The following is a 27,993-nucleotide window of genomic DNA, read 5'->3' on the forward strand; positions in this document are numbered from 1 at the left end:
GAGGAGAAGGAGGAGGAGGAGGAGGAGCAGGAGGAGGAGGAGGAGGAGGAGGAGGAGGGAGGGAGGAAGCTGTCGCCTGTCAAAGGGGGATCAACCTGTGCTGTCATGGACAAATATCGACCAAAGAGACCCACCACCCTGGCTCTGTTCCCACAGCTGCCACAAGCCGGCACCCAGGTAAGGATATGAGGGTGAGGATGATGCCTGGGGGGGCGTGGGGTGGGGGTGGGGGGGTCTGCTGTGAAGACGACCTGAGGAAATGGGCGTGAGAGGCAACAGCAGCATCAGGCTGAATAAATGGGTTAGTCAGTGGATGTGTGTGTTATATGGGAGGATCCTTCAGGATGAGGCAGCACTGGCTGGTTGTGTGTCTGTTTGTGTGTTGGCAGTGGGTCAACGCTGAAAATAGCTGCAGCTGAACGTCGCATGGCTTCAATAAACATGTCACAAATTCATCAATCCGTCTTGGTTTTCGAGCGGGGCTACAGCAGGTGCAGGTTCACAGCTTGGCTTGCTCAAGGACACATTGATACTGACCCTGATCGCAGCGTTAAGATCATGTCAGGAAATATATATGACTGTCTGAGATGCACCGCACAGGGAAACAACACCAAACCAGCAGATAAAGACAGAATATTCACATTTAAAACACAATAAGAGATGCAGTAATCAGTACCCCGACTGGGCAGGCCAGTGTTCAGTACTGAGTGTAGTATCTGTAGTAGTAGTACCGGGGTCGGTCCCTTTAAATGACCTGCATCCTGTTTACTGTGTCAGTTCACATCAGAGCTCAGTCATGTCACCATAACCTGGGCTTCCCTTCAGCATCAGCGTCCAATCACACACAGGAGATTTGTACTGTTTCATTAACGCTCCTTCTGTGCCTTCAGGCCTGAATTACAACACATTTAATTTGATTTTAGTCATATTTTAGACAGGAGGCTGTTTGTATTCTCAATGCATATAAGCATGTTTGAGGTGAAATCAGATTTATTTGTCTATGTCCATGATGACAAAACCATCTATACGTTCAACTCTTTACATTTTCAGACATTTTTTATTGACTTTGTTTTTAAAGTTGGCGTTATTGCATCATCTTCACAACATTAAGACTGATTTCAACCTACATGAATGGATCAATAACATTACTCTGATGTGTGGAGATTTGCATAGTTTTGACATTTATTATTGAGAATCTCAGACCAGGAGGAATAATCCTGATGTGGATGATGAAAGGTTTAGCGTCTTTGCACAGAAAAACAGTTAAGATGTGGAAAGACTTTGGAAATACTACTGTTTTTGATTACATTTCAGAATAAGAACATAAGATAAGATAATCCTTCTGCTTATTAAAATAGATCTTTATTGTCACTGTCACATGAACAATGTAAATCAGTTTAGCAGCAAAACGTAGTGCAAAAGAAGACTATAAAAATATCACACAAAATACTAAAGAAAATTGTAGGCATGTGTGAAAAGCTACAGAATAAAATAGTCCCTATACATATGCTACCAGAGTATTACTAAAACTACTGAAATATACGAAAGAGAACTATACTACAGATGAGAAATATATACAAATATATATACAAATAAGGTGGTAATATAGGATATATACAGGTAATATAGAGTATATACAGGTAATATAGAATATATACAGGAAATATAGGATATATACAGGTAATATAGAGTATATACAGGTAATATAGTATATATACAGGTAATATAGAGTATATACAGGTAATATAGAGTATATACAGGTAATATAGAATATATACAGGTAATATAGGATATATACAGGTAATATAGAGTATATACAGGTAATATAGTATATATACAGGTAATATAAAGTATATACAGGTAATATAGAGTATATACAGGTAATATAGTATATATACAGGTAATATAGAGTATATATAGGTAATATAGGATATATATAGGTAATATAGGATATATACAGGTAATATAGGCTATATCCAGGCAATATAGGATATATACAGGTAATATAGGATATATACAAGATAATATAGGAAATATACTGGCAATATAGGATATATACAAGTATTTAGGATATATACAAGGTAAAATGGGTTATATACAGGTCATATAAGATATATACAAGGTAATACAGGATATATACAAAGTAATATAGGATATATACAGGTAATATAGGATATATACAAGGTAATATAGGATATATGCAAGGTAAGATGGGATATATACAGGTAATATAGGATATATGCAGGCAATATAGGATATATACAAGGTAATATATGATATATACAGGTAATATAGAATATATACAATGTAATATAGGATATATACTAGGTAATATAGGATATATACAGGGAATATAGGATATATACAAGGTGAAATGGGATATATACAGGTAATATAGGATATATACAAGGTAATATAGGATATATACAGGTAATATAGATTATATACAGGTAATGTAGGATATATACAAGGTCATATAGGATATGTACAGGTAATATAGGATATATGCAAGGTAATATGGGATATATGGGATATATACAGGTAATATAGGATATATACAAGATAATATAGGATATATACAAGTAATATAGGATCTATGCAAGGTAATATGGGATATATACAGGTAGTATAGAATATATACAAGGTAATATAGGATATATACAAGTAATGTAGGATATATACAAGTAATACAGGATATATACAAGGTAATATAGGATATTTACAAGTAATATAGGATATATACAGGTAATATAGGATATATGCAGGTAATATAGGATATGTACAAGGTAATAAACGATATATACAAGGTAAGTTCAGTGTTTTTTGGGGAAAAAAAGTATGATATTGAAAGGGCATGTTTTGCATGAGAACCAACCCTCACTCAGTATATTTGTCAGTATATATTGTACATGCAACACACACCAAAATCTACAATGTGCTTTTAACCCATTACCAGAACAACAAGCCTCATAACTTATGTCGTAGGCAAGTTTTAGTCACTGCAACTACAACCACGTTCTGTTATGTAAATTTTATTAATTAATGTGGAGGTTCATCATTTTTTTCTGGATGAACACAGTAAATGAGTAAATTTGATTGTGCACTGTGATAAAATAATTTAATGTTAATAATGTATTTTTAACATCAGATTTCCACTAAAACATGGAAAAATTTTCATTTCTTGTCCTCATCATACGGCTCAATTTAACTTTATTTATAAAGCACTTTAAAAACAACACAGTTGGCCAAAGTGCTTTACACAGACATAAAAACAAAACACGTAAAAGAATGGATAAAAACAATAAAAGTAATTATACATTAAAACAACAAAAGCCAACCTCTCACGCTGAGTTAAAATGTGTTTTTAGAGAGGATTTAAAAACAGTCCTGTCTGATGTGCAAAGGTTGTTCATTCCACAGGGGACAGTGACCGAAAAAGCCCTGTCACCTTCAGCTTCCTCTTTGTCTTTGGACACTTACACAGTACTTCTAAAGCTGCCTCCTGTCACTTGTTGAACCACAGTTGGACCAGTTTTGCTGATCAAACACCCTCTCGTACTCTTTTCATCTCAGTCGAGGTCTTTTTGGGACAGATAGATCATTACCACTGTCATCACATCATAAATAATTTACAGAATGTTATCTTATCACAATTGTTTAACATATCTTAAATTTGCAGTACTGTGATAATTTTGTTCTGACTTCCTCCAAAAAGTCTTACCTTTATTTATTTATTTATTTATTTATTTTCTTCAGGACTCATTCTGGTGCTGACTGATCTAGTCTACCTTTATCGCAGGTCAAATAGAAATTTTGACAGGTTCGAATTGACGTTAACTGTTTTGCTGAGTCAGTTAGCTAGTACTTAGCATTAGCTGACCTTTGACCTCCCAGGCTCCTGTAGTTCTGCTCTTTTCGCTCCTGGATTTAAAATGGTGATCCAGAAACCATTGGGTGACATCATGGTTCCTGGTCCATAAATTATATATTATATTAAATAGTCCATGGTCATAAATGCATAGATTTTTTTTTATTGTAAAACTCACTGTGATCAAAATAATCATCACTATTCATGTATTTACTACTTTGCTCGTGTAAAGTAGTAAATGTTTACTGTTTACTACTGTTAACCCATAAAGACCCAAACATCCACTGGAGATCAAAACCATCTACTCATGTAAATTGTTTAATACCTGTTGATCTACTCATCCTGTCAATCCATGTAAATAATTGGTGTAAAATACAGTTTGTCGTCTTTTCATGGTCATCAGATATGACCCGTTTGAACGTTCAGAGGCTCTGTAGTTACCATGGAAACACCTTTGTCTTCTACAATATTGATTCACCAGTAAAACCCATGGAGTTGGATCAATGACAGTGGATGGACACACTGGGTTTATGTTCATTAATGATATATTTTACTGAAAAATTCACTCTTCCTTCAGTTTTCTGTTTTTGATTTAATAACCTGTAAATTTACTGTGGTTCTTTAATGAACATTTACATTATCAGTGAATGAAATATAGGAAAATACATGATTTACACTGAAAAAAACTCAAGCTAAAGAGGATAATATTACAATAAATGGTGATAAATCACTTAAAAAAGGTTAGGTAGAGTGAAAAATTCATTTGGGAACTGATACAAAAGTAGCACTGGGTCTATGGGTTAAACTTGATTGTTCTCTTTCTTTAGAGTAAAGAAAGTGCAAGAAAAATTGCACCATTACTGTGTATAAGTTGATACTGTGTCTTTATGTATATAGAGTTTTTTTGTTTTTTTTTAATTTAACTATTCTTACATATTGTATTATATCTTTATTTATTATTTACTAGAGAGAAAACTGTTGGTGTTTATGGGGGAAAAGTGCAGGAAAGTAAAGCCACTTTTCAATGCTGTGTGTTTGTATCTGACTGAATCTGGACACCGATTGGTAATTACAGCTGTCAATCACATATCAAACCTCTTACCGGTCTGGAAACACCCATTAGCAGCCAAATTCTAGTGACAGTACAGAGAAGGGGGTTAATTTCTAGTTTTGTCTTGAATTATAATATGCTGAAAAAGTAATTACGGAGTTTTTTTGTGCAGTGACGCCAAAAAACCATCCCTCACTGCAACTTTGATGGCAGGAGCTCCTGTCGAAGTGATCAGTAATATCAGTAATGATGAGACAGAACGTCCAGCAGTCAATGATCCACTGAAAGCCGACATATAATATGGAGATAATATGCTGACGGGTAGATATAGGAGGTGACTGTGTCTTCGGTTTCACCCTCTGTGAGCTTCATGCTGAGCGTCGCTGAAATCCAGCAGAAAGTACAGAGGGTGGTATCTGTGGATTAAAGAGGCAGATATCAGAGGTATTCACCATATGCTGCAGCTTCAAACGGCCTCTCAGTCAGTAGATTAACTTAAAGGTTTTACATATATAGCTCTTAATTTTACCTGGTGTGCTTATATAAAAAGAAGTAAAAATACCTCCTTTCAAGACATGGCTGCAGTAACACAGCACATATCGAATGGATATAAGGATATATGGCTGTTGTTAAAAAAAAAAACAAAAAAAAATCCCATAATTTGTAAATTAGTGTTTCAGGGGTTTTTAGTTCAGGTTCCACATTCAACCCAATATGATCTGAAGTGGATCAACCAGTAATATAATAACAAAATAACCTATAAATAATGACAAATCCATTTTTCTTTGTCTTTATTTAGTGTAAAAATGTAAAAAATTCAATGAGAATTTTTACATTTACAAACTACCTTTTCACAAAAATGTGGATAAACTGAACAAATATGAACAACCTGAAATGTCTTGTCAAATTAGTCTAATTTTACCAATATTTGCCTGTTATTAAATGTTTTGTGTATTTGTAGATCCACTGTGATCTGTAAGTTGTAATGCACATGTTCATGAGTACATGAGTTTCCCAAATAAAATATTAAATGTGGAGTTATCTTGTTAGAACTATAACCACAAAGTATTTTTTGGTTTAATACATACATACATTTATATATTATTTACAGCTAAAATACAACTCTCAATGAACTATACAAACTGAGAAAAATACAGATAAAAACAGTGAAGAAAAGGTGAAAAAAACAGCAAAACTCGACAAAAACATGGTAAAACACACTAGTAGAACACTCCAAAACAGCACTGTCACTGTTATATACAGTTATTTACAAGAATTAACTGCAAAAATAGCGCTGAAACCTCACTAAAATGCTGCTAAAAGTGATGTACCTACCGGAATGTGTTATTTAGGAATCGAAAGCTCCCAATCTCAGCTTTCAGATTGAATTTTGTCAATAGTGCGAATAGTGGTTGAGAAGTCACTGTGATTTGAATGATGGTGTTCACAAAAATTTTGGCGCTGGAGACACATTCATCCAAAAAGTATTTTAACATGATGCCAAATGCTTTAGAAGTTAGTATAAGCTCCTGGAAAACACCACTTAAACACCTGAACATGTGGGTAGGAGCGATGCATCAGCCCTTAGTGATGGACGGGTCAGAGCAGAAGCAGATACTGTTGTAAATATAATATCCAATCACTGACCAGTTCTGCTGCTTTAGAGGCAAAGACCAACGGTGTGAAAAGCATCCAGTGGACTGAGTGTATATGAGGAGTCATGCTGCAGCACATGCCCCATAAGGAGTAATGCAATAATAAACAGCAGCGCTCGGCCCCTCCTGGCTGCCTCTGCGAGAGAACAAGGCGGGATGGAATCGATGCAGCATCCGAGGCAGCTCCATTGATCTGTTATGTCTGCCCCAAAGCCATTTGAAGTTCACTTGGAAAGGGAGACAGGGATGATGAGACAGGAAGTGAACCGCACCACATGGATTCATCACCACCTGGTTATCCAATAAGAAGGAAGACGCTGCTGGTTTTGGGGACGTACATACAGGACTGAAAGTTCTGACAAAACCTTTAATATCTCAGATTGTTTTTTTAATCCACGTGTTTCTGAAGAACACTTATAAGCATTTGATAAGATTCATTTATGGGCAAATAATTGACATTTAGGCAAAGACACCATTTGTGACACTGACTAAACTTCTACCCACCATATAAAACACAGCTGTTCCTAAAACTGGGACAACATCTATACCAGGGGTGTTAAACATACGGCCTATGGGCCAAAACCAGTTAAAAATGGAATGAATTTGTGGCGATATTAATAACCAATGGTGTTAAAATCATTTTAGTTCAGGTTCCACATTCAGACCAATATGATCTTAAGTGGGTCAGATTACTAAAATACTGTCATAATAACCTATAAATAATGACAAATCCAATGTTCTTCTCTTTGTTTAATGTAAACAGGTAAAATTACATGAAAATGTTTACATTTACAAACTATCCTTTCACAAAAACTGTGAATAACCTGAACAAATATGAACAACCTGAAATGTCTTAAAAGAAGTAAGTGTAATTGTACCAATATTCTGGCTGTTATTAAAAGTTTTGTGTATTTGTAGATCCACTGTGATCTGTACGATGTAATGCACATTTGTAAATGATAAACTGAGGCAGAGTATTGTTAAAATTGCACTTATTTTTCTTAATACATTTCAGGTTCATATTATCCATATTTTTTAAAGGATACTTGATAAATGTAAATATTTTCAAAAGGTAATTTTACTTTTTTCACTTTAAAAGTGTCATTATTTATATCTTATTATGTTATTATTTTACTGGTTTACTTCTGATCTTATTGGTCTGTATGTGGAACCTGAACCAGGTTGTTATATTTGTTTATATTTGTCATATTTTTTCGCATTTTTTAAAGGTTAATTTGTAGATGTAAACATTTTTATTATGAAGTTTTATTTTTTTCACTCTAAAATGTACAGAAAGGTTTGTATTTGTCATTATTTATAAGTTGTTATGATAGTATTTTACTGGTCTGACCCACTGTAGATCATGGTGTGAATGTTGAACCTGAACTAAAAGTTTGACATGGGCCGTATGTTTGTGATATGACTGTCAGGGAAAACCAATTTACGGCATGGACAATAGTGTTTATCCATCCATAAAACAATGCATCATTGAAGAAAATCCATTTGTACAGATACATCCCCTGATGCTTGGTCTTTAGAACGTCTTAGACCATCTTTAAGAAAACTCCTGTGAACATCGGTTTTCAGTTTGTGTCCTTCCATCAGCCTCCTCCACAGATCTGGTCAAGTTCCTCCTGCAGCCTCCATGCTGTGATAGATTGCTCACCTTTGTCTTTCACCTCTGATGCCAACCACAAAGTACAGTCTGCAGAGTGATTGCTCTGCAAAGCATCTGCATCCAAACTACCTAATCTGTGACGGTCACTGTAGAACAACTGTAAATGTGAAGAACAAAATTTTAAGAGATCATAGAAATACACTTTCAACTATTTTCCATGTGCTTAAACATTTTTGTTTGTGTAGATCATTCTGTATCCATGTTCTTCTTATTTTTAGTTCTTTCTAGTCATTTTGATCCTGTGTGATAGTCTGTGTTCGCTTTCTGTCTAGTTGTAGACAGAGCCCCTCATTTCACTGACAAAAACATCCATCATCTGATTCAAATACAGACACTGCATCTGTCTGCCCTGGATAGAACTGCATATAGATTTAGTTTATGGAAGTATACACACATTTATATAATATGTATAGAGAAAACACAACTATCAATGAACTATACAAACTGGAAAAATACGTATAAAAGCAGTGATCAAAACTGATGATTAGAGCAGGGGAAAAAAAATGTAATAAAGTAATGAAAAAATGAACAAAACTAAAAAAAAAAAAAAAAAAAAGAGTAAAATAATGAAAAAATGAACAAAACCAAAGAAAAATTGAATAAGATAATGAAAAAAAAGCAAGAAAACTAAACCAAATAAAATACAACTATCAACAAGAAAAGCACTCGGAGAGCACGGACCAAGACAGATCTGCCCCTCCCCCCCCAATCACCACCAAAATTTAATAATTTCTTCCTTGTGCCAGTATCAACATTTCCTGAAAATTTCGTGAAAATTTGTCCATAACTTTTTGAGTTATCTTGCTAACAAACACGCACGCACGCAAACAAACAAACACGCATGCAAACACACAAAGCAAAGCGATCACAATACCTCCTGGCGGAGGTAATGAACTATGCAACCTGCAAAAATACAGATAAAAACAGTAAAAAAAAAAAAAGACAAGACTACAAAAAACATGGCAAAACACACTAGTAGAACACTCCAAAACTATTATATACAATTATTTACAAGAATTCACCGCTAAAACCTCTGTAAAATGCTGCTAAAAGTAATAAAAATCTTCCATCTCTCTCTCACCGACTGCACTCTGCTGCTCTCTGCTCCGCCCACTTCCACCTCTCCCCCTCAGCCAATGCAGACCTCTACCCTAATGTGTTATATAGCAAACAAAAGCTCTGAATCTCACCTTTCAGATACTGTTTTTGTCAGTAGTTCAAACATGATGGCGTTATGGTGAGTTGGATGACAGTGGACGTACAAATGTGATGTCGGAGTTAAAACCAGGATCACGTCTGATCAATAATAACCTTGTGAGACCCGGTGATCTATGATTTTGTTTAACTTTTCTCCATAAAATGTGGTCAGTAAAATCATGGTGGGCAGGAGTTCAGAGGCGCTGCTCTGTGTAATCCAACCCAACAGAAGCCGGCGTCAGCAGAAACTGGACGCTTCATAAAAGAGCATCAGACTCAAAGTGACGTTAGTGAGAATAAAAACGTCTCATCTGAACGTCTGCTGTCGAAATGTCAGACACGACACATCACATACACTGGTATCGCACACACACTTTGTCCAAATAACCATAGCAACAGAAGGTGTGGGACAGAGCAGATGCATGATGGGATGTCAGGGAGTGAGTCACAGTCTGTGCGGTTGCCATGACGTCGAGGCTGGACTGCCACTTTCCTCCAAGTCAGAACTCCTTCCTTTTCCTGGAGAAAAAAAGATGGAGACAGATTCAGGATCAGTTTAACCCTCAGAGCTCTAAGGGTAGTTTCTACATTGATTTAATGATTTATTTTGCACTTACATAACATTGATCAAAGACATAATAAAACAGTAAGGGTACAGGGAGAGGCAGAAAGCCTAAAATAGTTGGTTTTAAAGCCTCCACCTTATAAATACAGAAACATTATAAAAGTTATGAGACTTCCAAAGTCCATACACATTCAAAACTCATGAAACTTATATATATATATATATATATATATATATATATATATATATATATATATATATATATATATATATATATATATGTGTGTGTGTGTGTGTGTGTGTGTGTGTGTGTGTGTATATATATGTTTATATATCTCAATGTGATATCATAATTGATTTCCTTAAATATTTCTTAAAGGATATCTCTGATGTACTATTTCCAAGAACATGTGAAAACTGGCTCCACAGTTTACACCCTCTACCTCATACAAAACTGAGCTCTTGATGTGACACATTTAGGCAAATGAAAATGTTGATTTTGATGAGTATTGCATCTGTGAACTGCAGGATTGGCTGCAAAATACAAGATGAAATGCTCCGGCAAGGTGCTTTGATTATACTGAATTTTCGACATAAAAATGCAAATTTGGTAATTTGGTTTAAAAATATTAAGTCAATTTAGTTTGAAGAATAAATTAGCAGAAGAGGTCAGTGGCTTAGAACTGGTCGCAATTCAAACCAAGCGCTTCTGCGCGATCAATATTTTATTTAAAGATGACAGGAAAGTGCTCGCCCACACTATGTCACATTTGTACATAGTTTCTTATATTCATCTTTTTAATCCATAAAGACCCAGTGATACTTTTGTGGCCATTCCCAAATTAATTTTTCTCTCTATTTAACCTTTACTTAAGTGATTTATCATCATTTATTATAATATTATCCTCCGTATCTAGCATTTTTCACTGTAAATCATGTATTTGATATTTAATTTACTGATCATGTAGATGTTCACAAAAGTTTAGATTAAAGTTGAGGGTTATATAAAAAAATAGAGAAAACTAAAGAAAATATGACTTTTTCATCAAATCTATCATTAACTGAACATAAACCCAGTGTGTCCATCCACTGTCATTTTTATTTATTTATTTTATTGAACCTTTATGGACCTGACCAAGAGGTCAAGTAACATACAGCATGATGAAAGACAGGTAATTTAGGAATGTCACAAAATAAGAACAGTTTAACAGAATTTTTAAAGTGCAGTGTAGTTTAGGTCACAAACAATTTTTTTAAGTGCAAGATCTGGTCGAGGTCATCAAACAACTTAAAAACACAGGCACTGTCCAAAGGATTTTCACTGTCTAGTCAGAAAAATAGTATGAAAAGCTTGTAGTGAGATGAGTTCTGGTATTTTGTAGTTCCGAATAACGAGTATTCCAGGCAGAGGAATGAAGGCTCGCGTCCCCATTCCAGTTTGAATCCTTGGAACATTCAGGTGATAAATATCACATGATCCAACTCCATGGGTTTTACTAGTGAATCAATGTTTCAGTTTTTAAATTCATTTTGTTGCTTATTTTCTCTATGTTATTTATTATTTTGTAAATTTTCTTATTTTCTTTTATTAATTTATCATTCATGTATTTATTTTTATTGTGAATTAGGTGAATTTAATTTATTATTTTACTTGTTACGTTTTTTTTATCCAAGACTCTGCTTTAAAATGTTCTACGTCTACATTTTCCTAAATGTTTCCAATATTTCCTCAAACTTTAAGGAAATGTTGATGTTTTTATCTCAAAACCTCATGAACTGGACATCTTACAGCTGTAGACATGATGTGCTCCAATATTTTTGTCCATATAGTTTATAAATATTAGTATTCTAACTTTAATGGGAGATTTTTCTTCCTCAATGAGATGTGAAGAAAGTAGATGGTTAGTTGTGGTAGAAAATTGTTATTTACAGTGAGTTATTTTTGAAATTCAGAGGTGGAACATTTAAAATCATAGTCATAGATAAAAACAAACACAATCTGTTGAGAGAAGTGAAGTCAAAACCATCTGTGAGGCATTTTGGAAGCAAAGATAACAATTTAAACCAAACTAACCAATGAAATGATATTTATCTGAATATAAAACTATATTCTGACATGAGTCATTATTGTTTTGTATCCCAGACCCCTGTTAGAAAAGAAACACCTGAATTCAATGTGTCCACATACTTTTGTCCATATCGTGTAAGACTTAGGCAGTTATGCTATGAGGATAATGATATCAAGAATCATTAGATGTGTGTAAGTGATGAACTCATCAAGCTCTGAGGGTGAATTCCAGCTTTGTGGGATAATAAGTATATATGGATCAGTAATAAAGCAGAATGATCAACAGCACTTTGAATGACAAAACCTGCAGTGGTAGATCCCACTGCTGGAGGACTAATACATGGTTTTAGGGTTCAGATGAGGTTAAATCAAGCTGTGATTGCATTATTTCAGTGTATCCTTAGTGGGATCAGTGATAATCTCATCAGCTGTGAGTTTCTGCACAAACATGTCTAACATGCGTCTCTGTCCTTATCTCTGTCCAGGACTCCATCAACAACAACTCTTTAGGCAAGAAGGACAGCTGGAAGGACTCACGCTCTTCCTCCCCTCACATCACAGGTAAGAACCAACGGAGCTGAAGCAGAAAGGAAGAAACAAGTTCACTGTGATGTGTAAAATTCACTGGTGCTAAAATAAAGGAACAGATGGTGAATATGTGAGCATCCCCCCTAGCGCTGCTAAACACAAAGCTTCCAAGTAGAGAACTTTTTTCACTGTGATAAATATAACAAAATGAAGAGGACTGTGAGGATGTGTTTACTGCATTTGGAGAAACACAAAAGCTAAGAGTGCAGGGGAGTCAAACATAAGACAAGATAAGATAACATAAGATAAGATAAGATAAGATATTCTTTATTGATCCCCCAAGAGGGAAATTCAAATGTTCAGCAGCAAAAGACAAAAAACATCAAATACAATAGAAAAAGAAAGAGAAGATAAAAAAACAAAACAAAACAAAACACATTTGTTAAAGTCCTCAGGCTAAAATGGGTCCACCAAAGGGTTCAGTCTGGATCAATAAACTGAATGACTGTGTATAACCTGAAATGTCTTAAGAAAAGCAAGTGCAATTTCAACAGTATTATGTCTCGGCTTATTATTATTATAACTTATAGATCACAGTGGATCTACAAATACACACTTAAATAGCTCAGAGGTGACTCACTGATGTCTTAGGGATTATCTGGGTCTGTTTTAAAGTGAAACAAAAATTTTGACGGAAATTAAATTTTTGGACCTCATGGTAAAGCCTTATGGTCGTCCACTGGGAAGTGCTGTTGACCCCCCTACAAATGACTTGAAACACACTTAAATACCTCCTAATATTGTTAAAATTGCACTTATTTTTCTTAAGAAATTTCAAGTTGTCCATGGTTGTTTAGATTATTCACATTTTTGTGAAAGGATAGTTTGTACATCTAAACGGATACATGTAATTTTACTTTCGGAGTTGTCGTAATTTATAGGCTATTGTGATCTTTATGTTGTTCATATTTGTTGTTTTTTGGGGGTTTCCTGTTAATTGTATTCATGTTTCTCAAATTTCTCAAAATTACTAAATGTTTTGTGCATTTGTAGATCCACTCTGATCTGTAAGTTGTAACATACATGTGTGAATGATAAACTGAGGCAGAATATTGTTAGAATTGAACTTATTTTTCGTAATACATTTCAGGTTTTTCATGTTATTCACATTTTCAAAGGATAGTTTGTAAATGTAAATATTTTCATGATGTAATTTTACTTTTTTCATGTTAAAACATAGAGAAAATTTTGTAGTTGTCATTATTTGTAGATTATTATGATAGTATTTTTCTGGTCTGGTCCTGGTCTGAGTGCAGAACCTGAACTAAAATGATTTTAACATATTTAACTGTTATTATCTTTAGAGTAATTTTTGTATTTTATAAATTCATCCTATGGGCTGGATTAGACCCTTTGGCAGACTAGTGGTGGTCCACAGTGTATTAGGCAGAAATGGAAGAACAGGGTGTGTAAAAATAACAAAGTGTGTAATATTCCGGCAGGTGTAAAAGCAATGTGCGTAGCCCCCTCGTCCCTGAAAAATTTCAGGTACGGTGTTCCCACGTGAAAACAAATTTGTAACAGGGGGTGTCTTATACGGGGTCTTTACACGTTGTACCGCCCCCATTAAGACACACTAATAGTTCCTGCTCTTTACTTAATTGATGATTCATTTAATTTTTGTGAAAAATAGATGGATTTAGCCAAAATTAGGCTGTGACAAGGCAAGAGAACAATATATTGATAATTAACAAGAATAAGACTAGAATATTTACTCCACACCATTTTTTTGGCCATGCTTTTCACAAATTAACCGTGCAGATCACAGGTGCACAGCTCGTTACCTAATACACTGGAGGGTCCACAGGCCATATGTTTGACACCCCTGGTGTACACAAAAGCAATGTGAAATATATTTTGATACAAGACTTTAGAGTGTATTATAACACTTCTTGACTCCAGATAAACATAGAGGTAGAAAAGTGACAACAAGTTGTTTTTGAGTAGAACTAAATCTTCTTTAAAGGTGCTGTATGTAGGATTGTGGCCAAAACTGGTACTGCAATCACATTCAAAATACTGTAGAGCGTGGTATCCTCTGCTCCTCCCCCCAGACTAGGGGTTGCCAGATCCAGCATGAGCATCTACTTCTAGCGTTTCCACTAATCCTTGCCACCACACCATAAATTTCATACAAAAAAATCATCACCAGACTTATTCTGCATCAGTATAATATATAATAGGCCAGGAAAAACGTCCTGAACACTCAAATGAAAGTTTGCGAAGATTCAGGAGATAGGGAAAAGGGAAATGAGCCTTAAGTTTCACTTTTACTTCAGCGAAGTACAAGCAGCATATATCGCTATCTTACCCCCCCCCCCCCCCAACCACCCCCTGGCCGAACCATGGACGCTGGACTACCGACACCCCGCCCCCCCCCTTTCGGATTACACACTGCTACATGAAGAGGTCACTTCTGCAGAAAACACTGAACTACAAGGAGCTACCATGGCAAGAGACAAGTCCTACACTGGTACCCGGTCTCTTCACCAGTCCTGGACCGGCAGTCTGTTCACCAGGGCCAGGAGAAGAGACTGCAGCCTGGCCCTGGGAGAAGAGACCGACGGTCTAGGACCAGGTGAAGAGACGGTGGTCCCAGCTCTCAGTGGTTCTCAGCGGTGGTCAGACTAAGGCAGAGCCGGCGTCGTTCTTCAGATTCTTCTCCTCTTTCAGTCGTCTCCATGTTTCTAAATCATCTTCTATACATCTCCTTGTTTTGTTTCTCACTTTGTCATGACGTATTTGGGAATAATAAGAGTCCTTTTAGGTTTATTAACGTCAGACATTTATGATCAGAAATGTTCCAGCTGCAGCTCAGGGGGAACTGGCAACCTGGATGCTGAAAGGCTACAGACACTGTGATTGGCAGACAGGTGATGGGCGGAGCCTCAGACCAAAACACACAATGACAACAGAAACATCATTTCAGAGCTGACACTGAGCTTTTCAAATGCAAATATTCTGTCTGGACTACTACTGTCAGTGAGATCAGTATTTGAAATGAACAGGATTCCTTAATGTCTGGTGACAGTCAGGGCCATTTTATAATTACTGAGAACAGAATTCCTACATACTGCACCTTTAAATTGATTGTGTGTGTATGTTTCCTGCTCCTGTAGTTGAGTTTGGAGGATAAACCACTTACTGCAGCTACGTTGATAATCCCTCTGTTATGTCTGGTTGCCTAATACATAATCTGATAATTTTGTTTGCATGTGCATTTTAAGGGGATCTAACACCACCGGATGTCCAACCCAAAGCTGAGGACAAAGTCCGGCACAGTACCCGCAGACCGGCCCCCAAACCCCCCACGGTCGCTGCAGCCAATGGCAGAGCCCACAGCCAGACCGCCGCCGCCACGGCCGCCGCAGACGCACGGGCTCGGCCACGGGAACGACAGTCATCAGGAGCCACACACACACAGTCCGCCGGCGCAGCGAGGAGTCAACGCAGAGGAGGAGGAGGAGGAGGAAGAGGAGGAGGAGGAGGAAGAGGGGGAGGAAGGGCAGCGATGAGGGAGAGGAGTCTGGGAGACATCAGAGGGAAGGATGGAGTAACAGCCGGGAAGGAGGAGAAAAGAGCAGGCAGGCTGTGTGAAGGCAAAGAGAAAGACAAGAACGCACATCAGAGGCCGAGGGAGGCCAATGGACCCAAGAGTCGAATGGCTGATGGGAAAGGAAAAGTAGGCGCAAGGGTCGGAGGTCGAGGGGGCGGAGTCGGCGCCAAAGCAAACATGTTGGCTCAACCTGAGGTTTATCTGACAGCCATGGTCGTCCCACGCACACCTGTAGCACCGAGGAACAAGGACAAGAACCAGGAACAAGGTAACAGCGGGCGGGGCGGGGTGCTGAAGTAAGGACCCCCCCTTTCAGCCCTTTAACCTCGGGGGTCAAAGGTCAAAGCTGCACATTATTATAATTAACTGTTGCAAAAATACACAATCATATAAAAAAACCTGCTATAAAATCATCATACATGTTTTTTTTTTTCTTTTGATGAATCTCTTAAACAACTTCATTCCTGCTCAAAACTACCAAACATTCAACAATTTTCAGGATTTTAACCTTTTTTTTAAAATTTTATTTTATTTTGCAGTTTTCACTTATGTAAAACACAAAAACGAAGGCTCAGATGTGTGTAACAGCTAAGGATTTTAACCTTATAAATGCCAGTTTAATTATTTGAATTCTGAGAGATTTATTACAAAACACAAAAAATTTAACTGACCAGTGTTCCATCTGCCTACTATTTATCATATGGAAAACATTCAATTTTTTGCTTCCAGTTGAGTTGGACATTTATGGAACTCCATGAAAAATAGGTTCATAAAAAATTTTCAATCGCATTCCTTAAAGATGAATAAAAACACTCTTGACATATGTTCTCATAATTCATGCATGAAAGGGTTAAATATGGTTCAGTTCGGTGATATCCTTTCAGTTGGTTCCTGTGCTTTGTCCATCTAACTGTCCATATTTCTCCTTCCAGGCCAAAACCATGACAGGAGCCAGGAAAACCCCCCTGTCCTCTCGCGGTCCAGCAGCGAGGGGGGGTCAAACAGAATGTCCCTGAGCTCAGATACAGAGGCCCCCCCACCCGGGCCCCTGCATCCTGCCCACCCCCACAGAACCAACCCAGACATCAGTGAGGAGGATGGAGAAGGAGAACCGACTCCATGCTTCAATGTCCACAACGGTCCACTTCACCACCTCGGAGCTGAGGAGGAGACCCACATGGACTGTAGTAAACCTGAGGTGGAACCAGGAGGAGCAGGAGGCCACAAGGATGAGGAGAACAACCAAGACGGTGTCACTCAGGGAGATCCCACAGCCGGTTGGACTGTACCAAAGAGCGAAGCTACAGCCGGGTTGAGCTATGACTCTGTTAAATACACTCTGGTGGTCGACGAGCACGCTCAGTTGGAGCTGGTCAGCCTCAAGGACTGTTTACACAGCTACAACGAGCGCAATGACGACAGCGATGCAGAGACCGTCTATCAGTCAGCCAATGAGGAGGAAGACCCTGAGTATGAAGAGGAGAGGAAGAGGAAGGAGGAGACAAAGAAGCAAGGTAATGGCAGAGAGTTATTGGAACATGGATGTAACACAGTGTTTACATGAGCATAAGAATCCAATAAGTGTTAGTAATCATAGTGTTGTAAAAATCAGATCTGATGTGTTTACATGATAATCGATGAACCCTAGTTTAGACATTTCAGTCCATTACTGGATTTATTTTGGAGTTTGTACGTATGTAGTGACGGTAGAATCAGACTTCCTGTTACTGTCCCGCCCATATTTGACAACATCACTTCTGCTTTCTATGATTTTTTACCCAATTAAATAGTTTTGTTTTTGAAAAAAATAAGATAAGACTTTATTGATCCCACTGTGGGGAAATTTCACAGTTGACAGAAAAAAGTTACTAAAAAGTAAAGTGCACAGAAGACAAGCTGAAAATATAGTCTGAAACATGAAATACAAAGAGAAAAAAGAAATATGCTATTTATACAAATATTTATATAAATTTAATCAAATAATATATACAAAAATATACAAAATACTGATACAAAATAGATGCACATGGTGTAATATGGGGGGTTATGAGAACTGTTATAAGCATCTATGTTCAAAAGATGATATGACAAAATTAGATTTTAGACATGTTTTCTCCACTTCCCTCTCTTAATTGGAGCCAGAAATGACCATATTTGGACAATTGAAAAGCACAATATAATGCCACCGCTAATGGAAAACGTAATGAAATGATAAGTGTCACCAAGTAATTTGAATACTTGGTAAATATTAACATTATAATTATTTGGTGTCGAAATAGGTTTACCAAAGTCTTAGCTTCACAAAGGTAGTGGAATATACGACTAAAATAACAGGGAAGTGGAGAAAACATGTTAATGAGAGGTTAATGAGAACCGTTATGAAGTCTGATAGCTGTTGTAATGACCTAGGAAATGGTTCATCAAGTTCACAGTTACTATTAGCAAAGAAATTAGTGTTTATTAGATGAAGAATACCATTATTATGCTGCATTATTATGTGGTTGGCCATCTAACCTGCTAAATTTGTCAATAGTATGAAAAAATAGAACTGTAATTGTTAACATTTGCCAAGTATTAAAATTGCTTGGTGGCATTTATTATTTCTTACCTGTGATGTTGGTGTTTTCCATTAGCGGTGGCATGATGTTGTGCTTTTCAGTGGTCCAAGTATGATCACTTCTGTCTCCAAAATACCAATTTGCAAAATGTAAACTCAGAGCTTCAGAATGGTAATTCAGTGAACAATGGGCGATATTATGTGGCGCCTCATGTGTATATATGTATTTGGATAAAGGATACCCTCACCTAAGGAAACTCCACTCTGTGACTACTGTATGCTGTAAGTGATATTGGGTCTAGAAAAGTAAATTGTGCCAAAAGTGGATCTGGAGGAAAGGTCATGAAAGTGCTAATCCTCTGGGGATCATTGAAGTTCTTGGTATTTCTTATGCCACTCTGCTGATGGGAAGGATTTACTTTGTGGTGCATCATAGATACTGACAAACAAACAAACAAACAAACAAACAAACAAACAAACAAACAAACAGAAAATACTAACATTGAATTATGACATTGGAAAATCTGAGCTGTGACTATTTAATCATCCATATCTAGTGCAGTTTAATAAAGTTTTAGTTTTTCTGAGTAGAATTATTACTCATTATACAGGCAGTTTGGGTCTTGTGAACTGTGTTGATCTGAATCTAATCATGTGTTTGATGTTTTAATAGAAGGATGTTATCAGCATAGAAAGAGATAACATGCTCTTTAATCTCCTGAGATGCAGTCAAGGACCCAATACAAGGCCTTGTGGAACACCACTCAGCACAAACTAAAGTATTTGCTAATGCTAGTCCTAGTTTGTAGCTGTCGTTGTAAACTGTCCTTGTTTTCTTCTCACAGAGAGAAGGAAAGAGGAGGAGAAGAGGAGAAAGGAGGAGGAGGAGCTAAGGAAGAGAAGGGAGGAGGACCTGAGGAGGAGGAGGGAGGAAGAGGTGAAAAGAAGGAGGGAGGTGGTGGCGAGGATATGCAAACAGTCCAAGGTAACGTCGACCACAACCTCAGAGGAAGACGAGTCCAATGGAGGAAGGGGCGGAGCTCCGCGAAGCAGGAAGTTTCTCAATCTGTTTGGCAACGAGAGCAGCCATTACAGCGCTACCGGTACGTCTGTTCTTTGATTACTGTCTGTTTTTTATGGTGACGTAGCAATGTTTTATGTCTGGATTAAGGCCCATTTATGCTCACTTTAAATTCGTAAATACGTAGGTATGTCCGTTTCAAATATTTTTTTGATTTAGTGCAAAAAAAACATTTAACATTAAATTATGAAAATATTTACATTTACAAACTTTCCAAACTAAAAAGATCTGTATAACATGAAAAAACTGAAATTTCTTAAGAAAAATAAGTGCAATTTTAACAATATTATGCCTCAACTTATCATTTCTACATGTATATTACAGCTCGGATCTACAAAGACACAAAACATTTAATAACAGGCAGAATATTGTTAAAATTACACTTAATTTTCTTTAGACATTTCAGGTTCAAATTTGTTGAGGTTATTCACAATTTATTCTTAAGGGATAGTTTATTAATGTAAATATTTTCATAATTTAATGGAAAAGAATTTGGAGCCATTATTTATAGGATATTTTGTTATTATTTTACTTCAGATCATATTGATCTGTATGTGGAACCTTAACGAAAACCAGTTTGTCACCATTGACTGTTAGTTTCTTCAGTGTAATTTTTCTACCTGTGGGCCAGATTGGACCCTTCGTCGGACAGGTTTTGGCCCACGGGCCCCATCTTTGACCCCCCTGGTGTAAGGGGATCATACAAAGTCTTTCAAGTCTTGAAATTCCAAGAGAACTGAACCTGTTCAGTATTTACTACAATTTTAGTCCTGACTCACAAATACAGGTCAGTGACACGAACATTTTCAACAACCCATTGATATGGATCAATACATTTCTAAATCATTAATCATTAATCACATCCCTGTTGTCAGATACTCAGCTGATGTTATGCACTGACACCACTTTCTTTCTATAACAGTCCCCCTCATCCAGAACTAGAACTTTGTTGACCCTGGAAATAATCTCAGAGCGTTCTCCCACTAATGTAACATGGATGTGTGTGATCCAGGTGCAGGTTCCTTTGGCGTGTTCTCCTGCCTTTTGGACGGCGTAGAGAGACAGCAGACCCACAGAGCCGTCTACAGGTGAACACATGAACTAACACAGCTGTGTGGCATATGGAACTAACCCATCAGACTGACGCCTGTACCTGTGCATGTGCAGGTTTGTCCCCCGTCATGCAGACGAGCTGTACCTGGAGACGGACGACCCCGTGTTGATCCTGAACCAGTGTGAGGACCTGTGGTGTCAGGGTTACAACATGAGGACCGGAGCCACCGGCATCTTCCCTGCATTCTACGCCGTCAAGATGGACAAAGATAATAACAAAGGTAAAAAACCTGAAAAACAGGTAACACTGTACGTCACAGCTCAGTAGTAACATGGTGACAGTTGGGTTAATGTTGAGGCTGATAACACTGGTCTACATGTTTATGTCACTGGTCAGTGAGTCATGAGCTGTAGTGAAGGCACTGTGTCCGGCATCGTCTTCGTTAGCAATTTCTTCAAACATCTGCTCCGACAAAACTACTGGTCAGATTCATTTGAAATTTTATATCTAGCATCCTTGGGACACTGTCTACAAAGTGTGTTCACAGAATTTCTGACAAATTTTTGAAATATTAAATATTCGCCTTACCCTCTAATGGTCCATATTCTGAAGGTTTATAACATGTAAATAGTTCCAGATATAAATATAGTTCCTATTGATCACTGATAGAAGTCGTATATGGACTTTGACTGAATGAGTTGAGTTCTCCTCCAGTGAAAGTACCACCACTTCTATTGGGAGATAGATCTCCTGCATCCAGACCACAGGACCTGACAACCCCACAAATTCAACTGTGGATTGGGGCTATCGGGCCTTTGCAGCTGCTGGTCCCAGACTGGTGAACAACCTGCCTCTGCATATCAGACAGGCCTCCTCCTTACCTGTTTTTAGATCACTTCTTAAAAGCCACCTGTTCTCCTTGACCTTTTAACACTTGTGCAATGTTGACATTTTGTTTCTGTTTTTATATTTTAACTTGTTTTATTTATCTATTTTTATTTGACTTTAATGTTTTGTAATGCTTTTATTAATTTTTATTGTGCTTTTAGTCTTCTGCACAGTACTTTGGTCCACTGTGGCTGTTTTAAAGGGCTTTTTAAATAAAGTTGGATTGGATTGGATTGATTTACATAGAACATGACACTGACATACAGGGACACTAGAACTATTTTTTATCTTTACATGGTTATTACTTTGCTAATTACCCAGCATCACTACATTATTACTCAACTATTAACTTTGATTATTGAGCTGTGATGTAACATGTGACCAGACTTTCATAGCCTTCATTAACCCATAACGACGCAGTGCTACTTTTGTGGCAGTTCCTAAATTAATTTTTCTCTATTTCTACCTTTCTTAACTGATTAATCACCAATGTTTAAAATATAATATCATCCTCTGTATTTTGCATTTTTTGGTGTAAATCATGTATTTTCCTATATTTAATTCACAGACCATGTAGATGTTCATGAAAACTCAGAATAAATTCAAAGTTAATTATATCAAAACAAAGAAAAATGAAGAACAAGTTACTTTTTCATCAAAGATATTGCTAACTAAATGTACAAACATGCGTCTCCATCGACTGTTATTGATCCAGCTCTGTGGGATTTACTGGTGAATCAATGTTGTAGAAGATGACAGTGTTTCCACGTTCATTATGGAGCCTCTGAACGTCCAAATGGGTCATATCTGATGACCATGAAAAGACGACAAACTGTATTTTACACCAATTATTTACATGGGTTGATAGAATTAGTGGATCAACAGGTATTAAAAAGTTCATATCTGTAGATGGTTTGTGTCACCAGTGGCTGTTTGGGTCTTTATGGGTTAATATCTGAAAACGGTGGGGGTGATTGTAAAATGTGTTTTTTTTTTTCTCCTGTCAGTCCACAAAGATGGTTGGATGGAACAGTTCATGGTGCGGTTCCTGGGTTCGGTTCAGGTTCCGATCCACAAAGGCAGCGACGTGCTGTGTGCTGCAATGCAGAAGGTACAGAGCGCAAAACTGATTATTAATGTTATGACACTAATGAAGAAGTTTGGTAAGAAAGAAGTACATACCAACCAAATATAGAACTGGAAACAGAATTATTGTCTCTAATGGTGCTTTTGGTGTTTTCAGTGTTTGTATATCAGGGTCATCAAACTCATTTTAGTTCAGGTTACACATTCAGCCTAATATAATGTCAACTGGGTCAGACTAGTAAAATAATAAGAGTGAAAAAGTTAAATTACTTAATAAAAAGGTTTACATCTATATAGTATCCTTTAAAAATGTCAATAACATGAACAACCACAAATATAACAACCTGAAATTTCTTGAGAAAAATAAGTGCAATTTCAACAGTATTATGATGCTTTAGTTTATCATTTAGACATCTTCATAACAATTTACAGATCACAGTGGATCTACAAATACACAAAATATTTAATAACAGACAGATTATTGGTACAATTACACTCATTTTTCTTAAAACATTTCAGGTTGTTCATATTTGTTCAGGTAATTCATATTTTTTGGTAAAGGATAGTTTGTAAATGTAAACATTGTCATGTAATTTGACTTTTTTACACTAAAGCAAAGAGGAAAAATTAGTAGTTGTCATTATTAATAGGTTATTATGATAGTATTTTACTTGAGATCGTACTGATTTGAATGTGGAACCTGAACTGAAATGATTTTAACACCTTTAATTGTTAATTTCTTCGGTGTAATTTTTGCACTTCACTAATTCATTCCATGGGTCAGATTGGTCCGTTCGGTGGTCCTGTTTCAGCCCACAGACCACATGTTTGACCCCCCTGCTCTAAACCCTTAAGATCATTACAGAGGCCACTGCTCGTATTTGTTATTGTGAAAATAAACCACTTTAGAGGTTGCACCATTCTAACATATAAACACTGCAGTATTTCACGCACACTAAACAGGGATTAAAGGTCATTAAATTCACTGAATAGTTTGAATAATTGAGTTATGTAATTCCTTTTACAATGACCATGGATTTGATCTGTTTCCTTAATGAATTTAATTTGGAAGAAAAGTGGAGAGTTCAGTGTCGAATGAAGTAAATGAAGATGAAGAAAGAGAAAGCGAGTGAATATTAGACCCTTTTCATACACATACACTGATCAGACATATGATTATGTCCACTGACTGGAGACGTGTTAATAATACTGATTATTTCATTACAGTGGGACCTTTCACTAGGTTGGATATATTAGACAGCAGTGGCAGCTGCAATAATTATCACTATAGAAAATAACAGTAATCATGTTAAAACAGTATAATTACTTTGATCTAAAAAAAACCTCTTCAGGTACACAAAATTAGGACATGTATGTTAAAGTTACTGTGGTTGTAGATTTACAGTTTAGTTAACAGTTCAGACCAGCGATGTCAGACTCATGTTAGTTCAGGTTCCACATTCAGACCAATATGATCTAAAGTGGATCAGATCAATAAAATAATATAATAACCTATAAATAATGACAACTCAACCTGAAAAAACTGACTTTTTTTTTTAGAAAAATAATTGCAATTTTAACAATATTCTGTATTATTTATACATGTTCATTACAGATCAGATCTACAAAGGCTCAAAACATTCAGTAACAGGCAGAATATTGCTAAAATTACCTCAAATTAAGCAATGGAAAGAACAAAACATGAACAAAAATTTGAGAAACATGAACAAAGTTTTATTATAGGTTGTTAATACTTGTTCAGGTTATTCACATTTTATTGTTAAAGGATAGTTTGTAAATGTAAATACTTTCAGAATTTACTGTTTTTTTTTGCAGTAAAACACAAAAATTTAAAGTCGTCATTATTTATAGGTTATTATGTTGGTTTGGTTTGTTTACATTGCAAACATGGCATTTAAAGGGTTAAAAATATGACAGATATTGATTATTTGGTGTTTTTGTTGATGAAATACAAAAAAATGTAAAAAGTTAAAAACAAAGTGTGTAAAAAACATTTTGACATTAGTGCCACACTGTTCAGATTATGTGTGTTTGGTGTTTATGATAGCGGAGGGTTAACGGTGTGTGTTGATGTTTGTTGACTGGTTGTGGGTGTGTGTTTCCAGGTGGCGTGTAACCGGCGGTTGGCGGGTCAACCCCCGTCCCCGTGTGTCCTGGAGGTCAGTGTGAAGGGGGTGAAGATCATCGTCCAGGACCAGTGTCACTCTGCACACAGGGTACGTCCACAGGCTTCTACAAACCTGTATTAACCTGTGATGTCACTATCTGTTCTTAAATGTATGTTCATTTTTGTACAAGTTTTCCTCACATTATTCTTTATTTTGTTCAAATTTTTTGGATTTTTTTCTGTTAAGTTTGTGTTTCTCAAATTTCTCAAAAGCTCCCAATGTTTTGTGTATTTGTAGATCCACTGTGATCTGTAAGTTATAATGCACATGTGTAAATGATAACTGAGGCAGAATATTGTTAAAACTGAACTTATTTGTCTTAAGAAATTTCAGGTTCATGTTATTTACATTTTTTAAAGAACAGTTTGTAGATGTAAACATTTTCATAAACTTTGCTTTTTTCACTTTAAAACATAGCAAGAATCTTGTCTTTGTCATTATTTATAGGTTATTCTGTTATTATTTCAGTGGTCTGACCCACTTTAGATCATATTGGTCTAAATGTGGAACCTGAACTGAAATGATTGGATCCCTGCTTTAATGCCACATCTCACCAGTGTTACAGCGCCGTCTGGTGACCATAAGCTGTAACTACACATTATTAGAATGGTGGAGATGTCACAGATACACACTGAACTGTACTCCTGGGCTTAAAGTTTCATCTTTAAAAAAAGCAGGAATGAATAAAACCAGTGAAACCTTTTACATTTGTGTGTTTCAGGGCGACCAGTGTTTCCATTTCTTCCAGTTAAAGAACATCTCGTTCTGTGGATGTCATCCAAAACACAGCAAGTGAGTTCAACCTCCAGTGTTTTTACTGTCAGTTGGACAGTTGGACACCAGGATGTGTAGTTCTCTGATTTAACCCTTTCATACCTTCACTACTGCAGTGACAGTTATTCAGTCTGTAATTAAAGCTACATTTTTTTTTACAGTAATGAGTCCAAACTTTAATTATTATTGTGTATTTTCTAATATTTGCTATGTTCTTTTTACTGTAAATGCTGCTGTGACACTTGAATTCCCCCACTGTGGGATAAATAAAGTCGTATCCTATCCTGATATAATAAATTCCCGACACACTGTAATAATAATAATAATAATAATAATAATTTCTCATGTTGTGTTCTGTGTTGGCTGTGTCTTTCTCCACTGACTCCAGATTTGTTTGTAATATGTTTCTTTTCTTTAATGCATCGCAGGTATTTCGGTTTCATCACCAAACACCCAGACCAACAGCGCTTTGCCTGTCATGTCATGATGTCAGAGACAACTCTACATCCTCTGGCTGAATCTGTCGGGTAAGATCTGCTCATCAGTCACTATCTGTCACATATTCTCAGTAAATGAAGGGTGCTTCTTTCATTAGTGTAAACGTCCACAAAACTGTTTCTGGTTAACATTTTTAAGGTTGAAACAAAATGTTCTATTCTATTCTATTCTGTCCCTGCATCCACGGATGATAATGTTTATTTAAAAAATGATGGTTGACAACATCTCAACAGATGTGTGTTTTATTTACTCACCGGCCAATCAGTCATGACATATTGAAGAATTCCAGTTTTTTAATGTACCTTCCTTAGAACAATGTCTACAAAGTTTGTTTACTGTTTTGAATAATTTTGAGAAATTTAGATTTTTGAATTTTTCAAATTTTTGGAGTATTAAAAATGTGCCTTTACTTATAATAGTCCATATTTTGATGATTTATAACATCAATATAGTTACTATTAATCACTGACAGGAAGTCATCTATGGACTTTCATTTAGATACATGACCTTTGACCTTGAGTGACCTTGAAGGGTCAAACCCAAGGTCACCAATATCTGCATTTCAGCAATCTTCTTCTCTGAAACTACTGGTTGGATTCATTTCAAATATTTTATGTATCTGTCTTGACAATGTCTACAAAGTGTGCTCACAATTCTGAAAATTTTGGATTTTGGAATTTTTACAAATTTTTGAAATATTAAAAATGTTCCTTTCCTTCTAATGGTCCATATATTGATGGTTTATAACACGTAAATAGTTACAGATATCAATATAGTTCCTATTAATCACTGGTGGAAGTCATATATGGACTTGGATTGAATTAGTTGAGTTCTCCTCCAGTGAAAGTCCCGCCCACTTCTATAGTTAGATTGATCTGCATCCAGACCACAGGACTGGAACATAGAGACAGATCCTGACAACCTCACACATTCAACTGGGGATTGCATCAGATAGAACGTGATGCTGACTTACAGGGACTCTGGAACTATTTTTTGTGCTCTGTCATCCACAGGAGGGCGTTCCAGCAGTATTACAAGGAACATATTGGCTACTCGTGTCCCACCGAAGACATCTTCATTGAATAACACCCGTCCCATGTCCCACATTATGTACTGACTTGTCACTGCGTGCATGTAAGTCTGGTCTGGTGCCTCAGACTGGACCACTGCTACAGTATTACCTTTGTCAGACTATTTGCATGGTGGATTTCTGTTTTCTTAGCTGCGTCCAGTGATACAGCGAGCTTTTCCTTCCTTTGGCCATGTCACATATAAATACCTCTATGAATGGATGGGATTACATGAGACCTACCCGAAATCAAACATCACATATGGATGCATTTTATTGGCTTTCAAATGATGACCCTATACATTATAGCACACAGATACTGGATGTAAGGAGAGCCCTACGTACATCTAGTGTGTCAAAGGCTTTACATGAGGAGTCGGTTTAATGACAGAAGGTTTAGAAATAAACCTTAAGTACATTTTGAGTTTGTGTCCAGTGCCAGCACTTGGTTTAGTTCAGAATCCACATATAGACCTATAAGATCAGGAGTAAACCAGTAAAATAATTACGTAATAATATATAAATAATGGCAACTCCAAAGTTTTCTCTATGGTTTAAAGTGAAAAAAGTA

General features: G+C 36.5%; 1 protein-coding gene across 1 annotated transcript; it reads left to right on the forward strand.

Annotated features, from left to right (window-relative positions):
* Positions 1-16: 16 nt before the first annotated feature.
* LOC115421478 (C-Jun-amino-terminal kinase-interacting protein 1-like) lies at positions 17-27,993 on the forward strand. Its single transcript, XM_030137382.1, has 12 exons — positions 17-177; positions 12,568-12,643; positions 15,898-16,494; positions 17,159-17,740; positions 19,629-19,886; positions 20,877-20,952; positions 21,032-21,198; positions 22,814-22,917; positions 25,019-25,129; positions 25,803-25,873; positions 26,284-26,382; positions 27,367-27,993. The coding sequence occupies exons 1-12, from the start codon at positions 106-108 to the stop codon at positions 27,437-27,439; spliced, it is 2,286 nt and encodes a 761-aa protein (XP_029993242.1). The 5' UTR covers positions 17-105; the 3' UTR covers positions 27,440-27,993.

Source organism: Sphaeramia orbicularis, chromosome 6 (genome assembly GCF_902148855.1).
Source record: "Sphaeramia orbicularis chromosome 6, fSphaOr1.1, whole genome shotgun sequence".
Classification (NCBI taxonomy): domain Eukaryota; kingdom Metazoa; phylum Chordata; class Actinopteri; order Kurtiformes; family Apogonidae; genus Sphaeramia; species Sphaeramia orbicularis.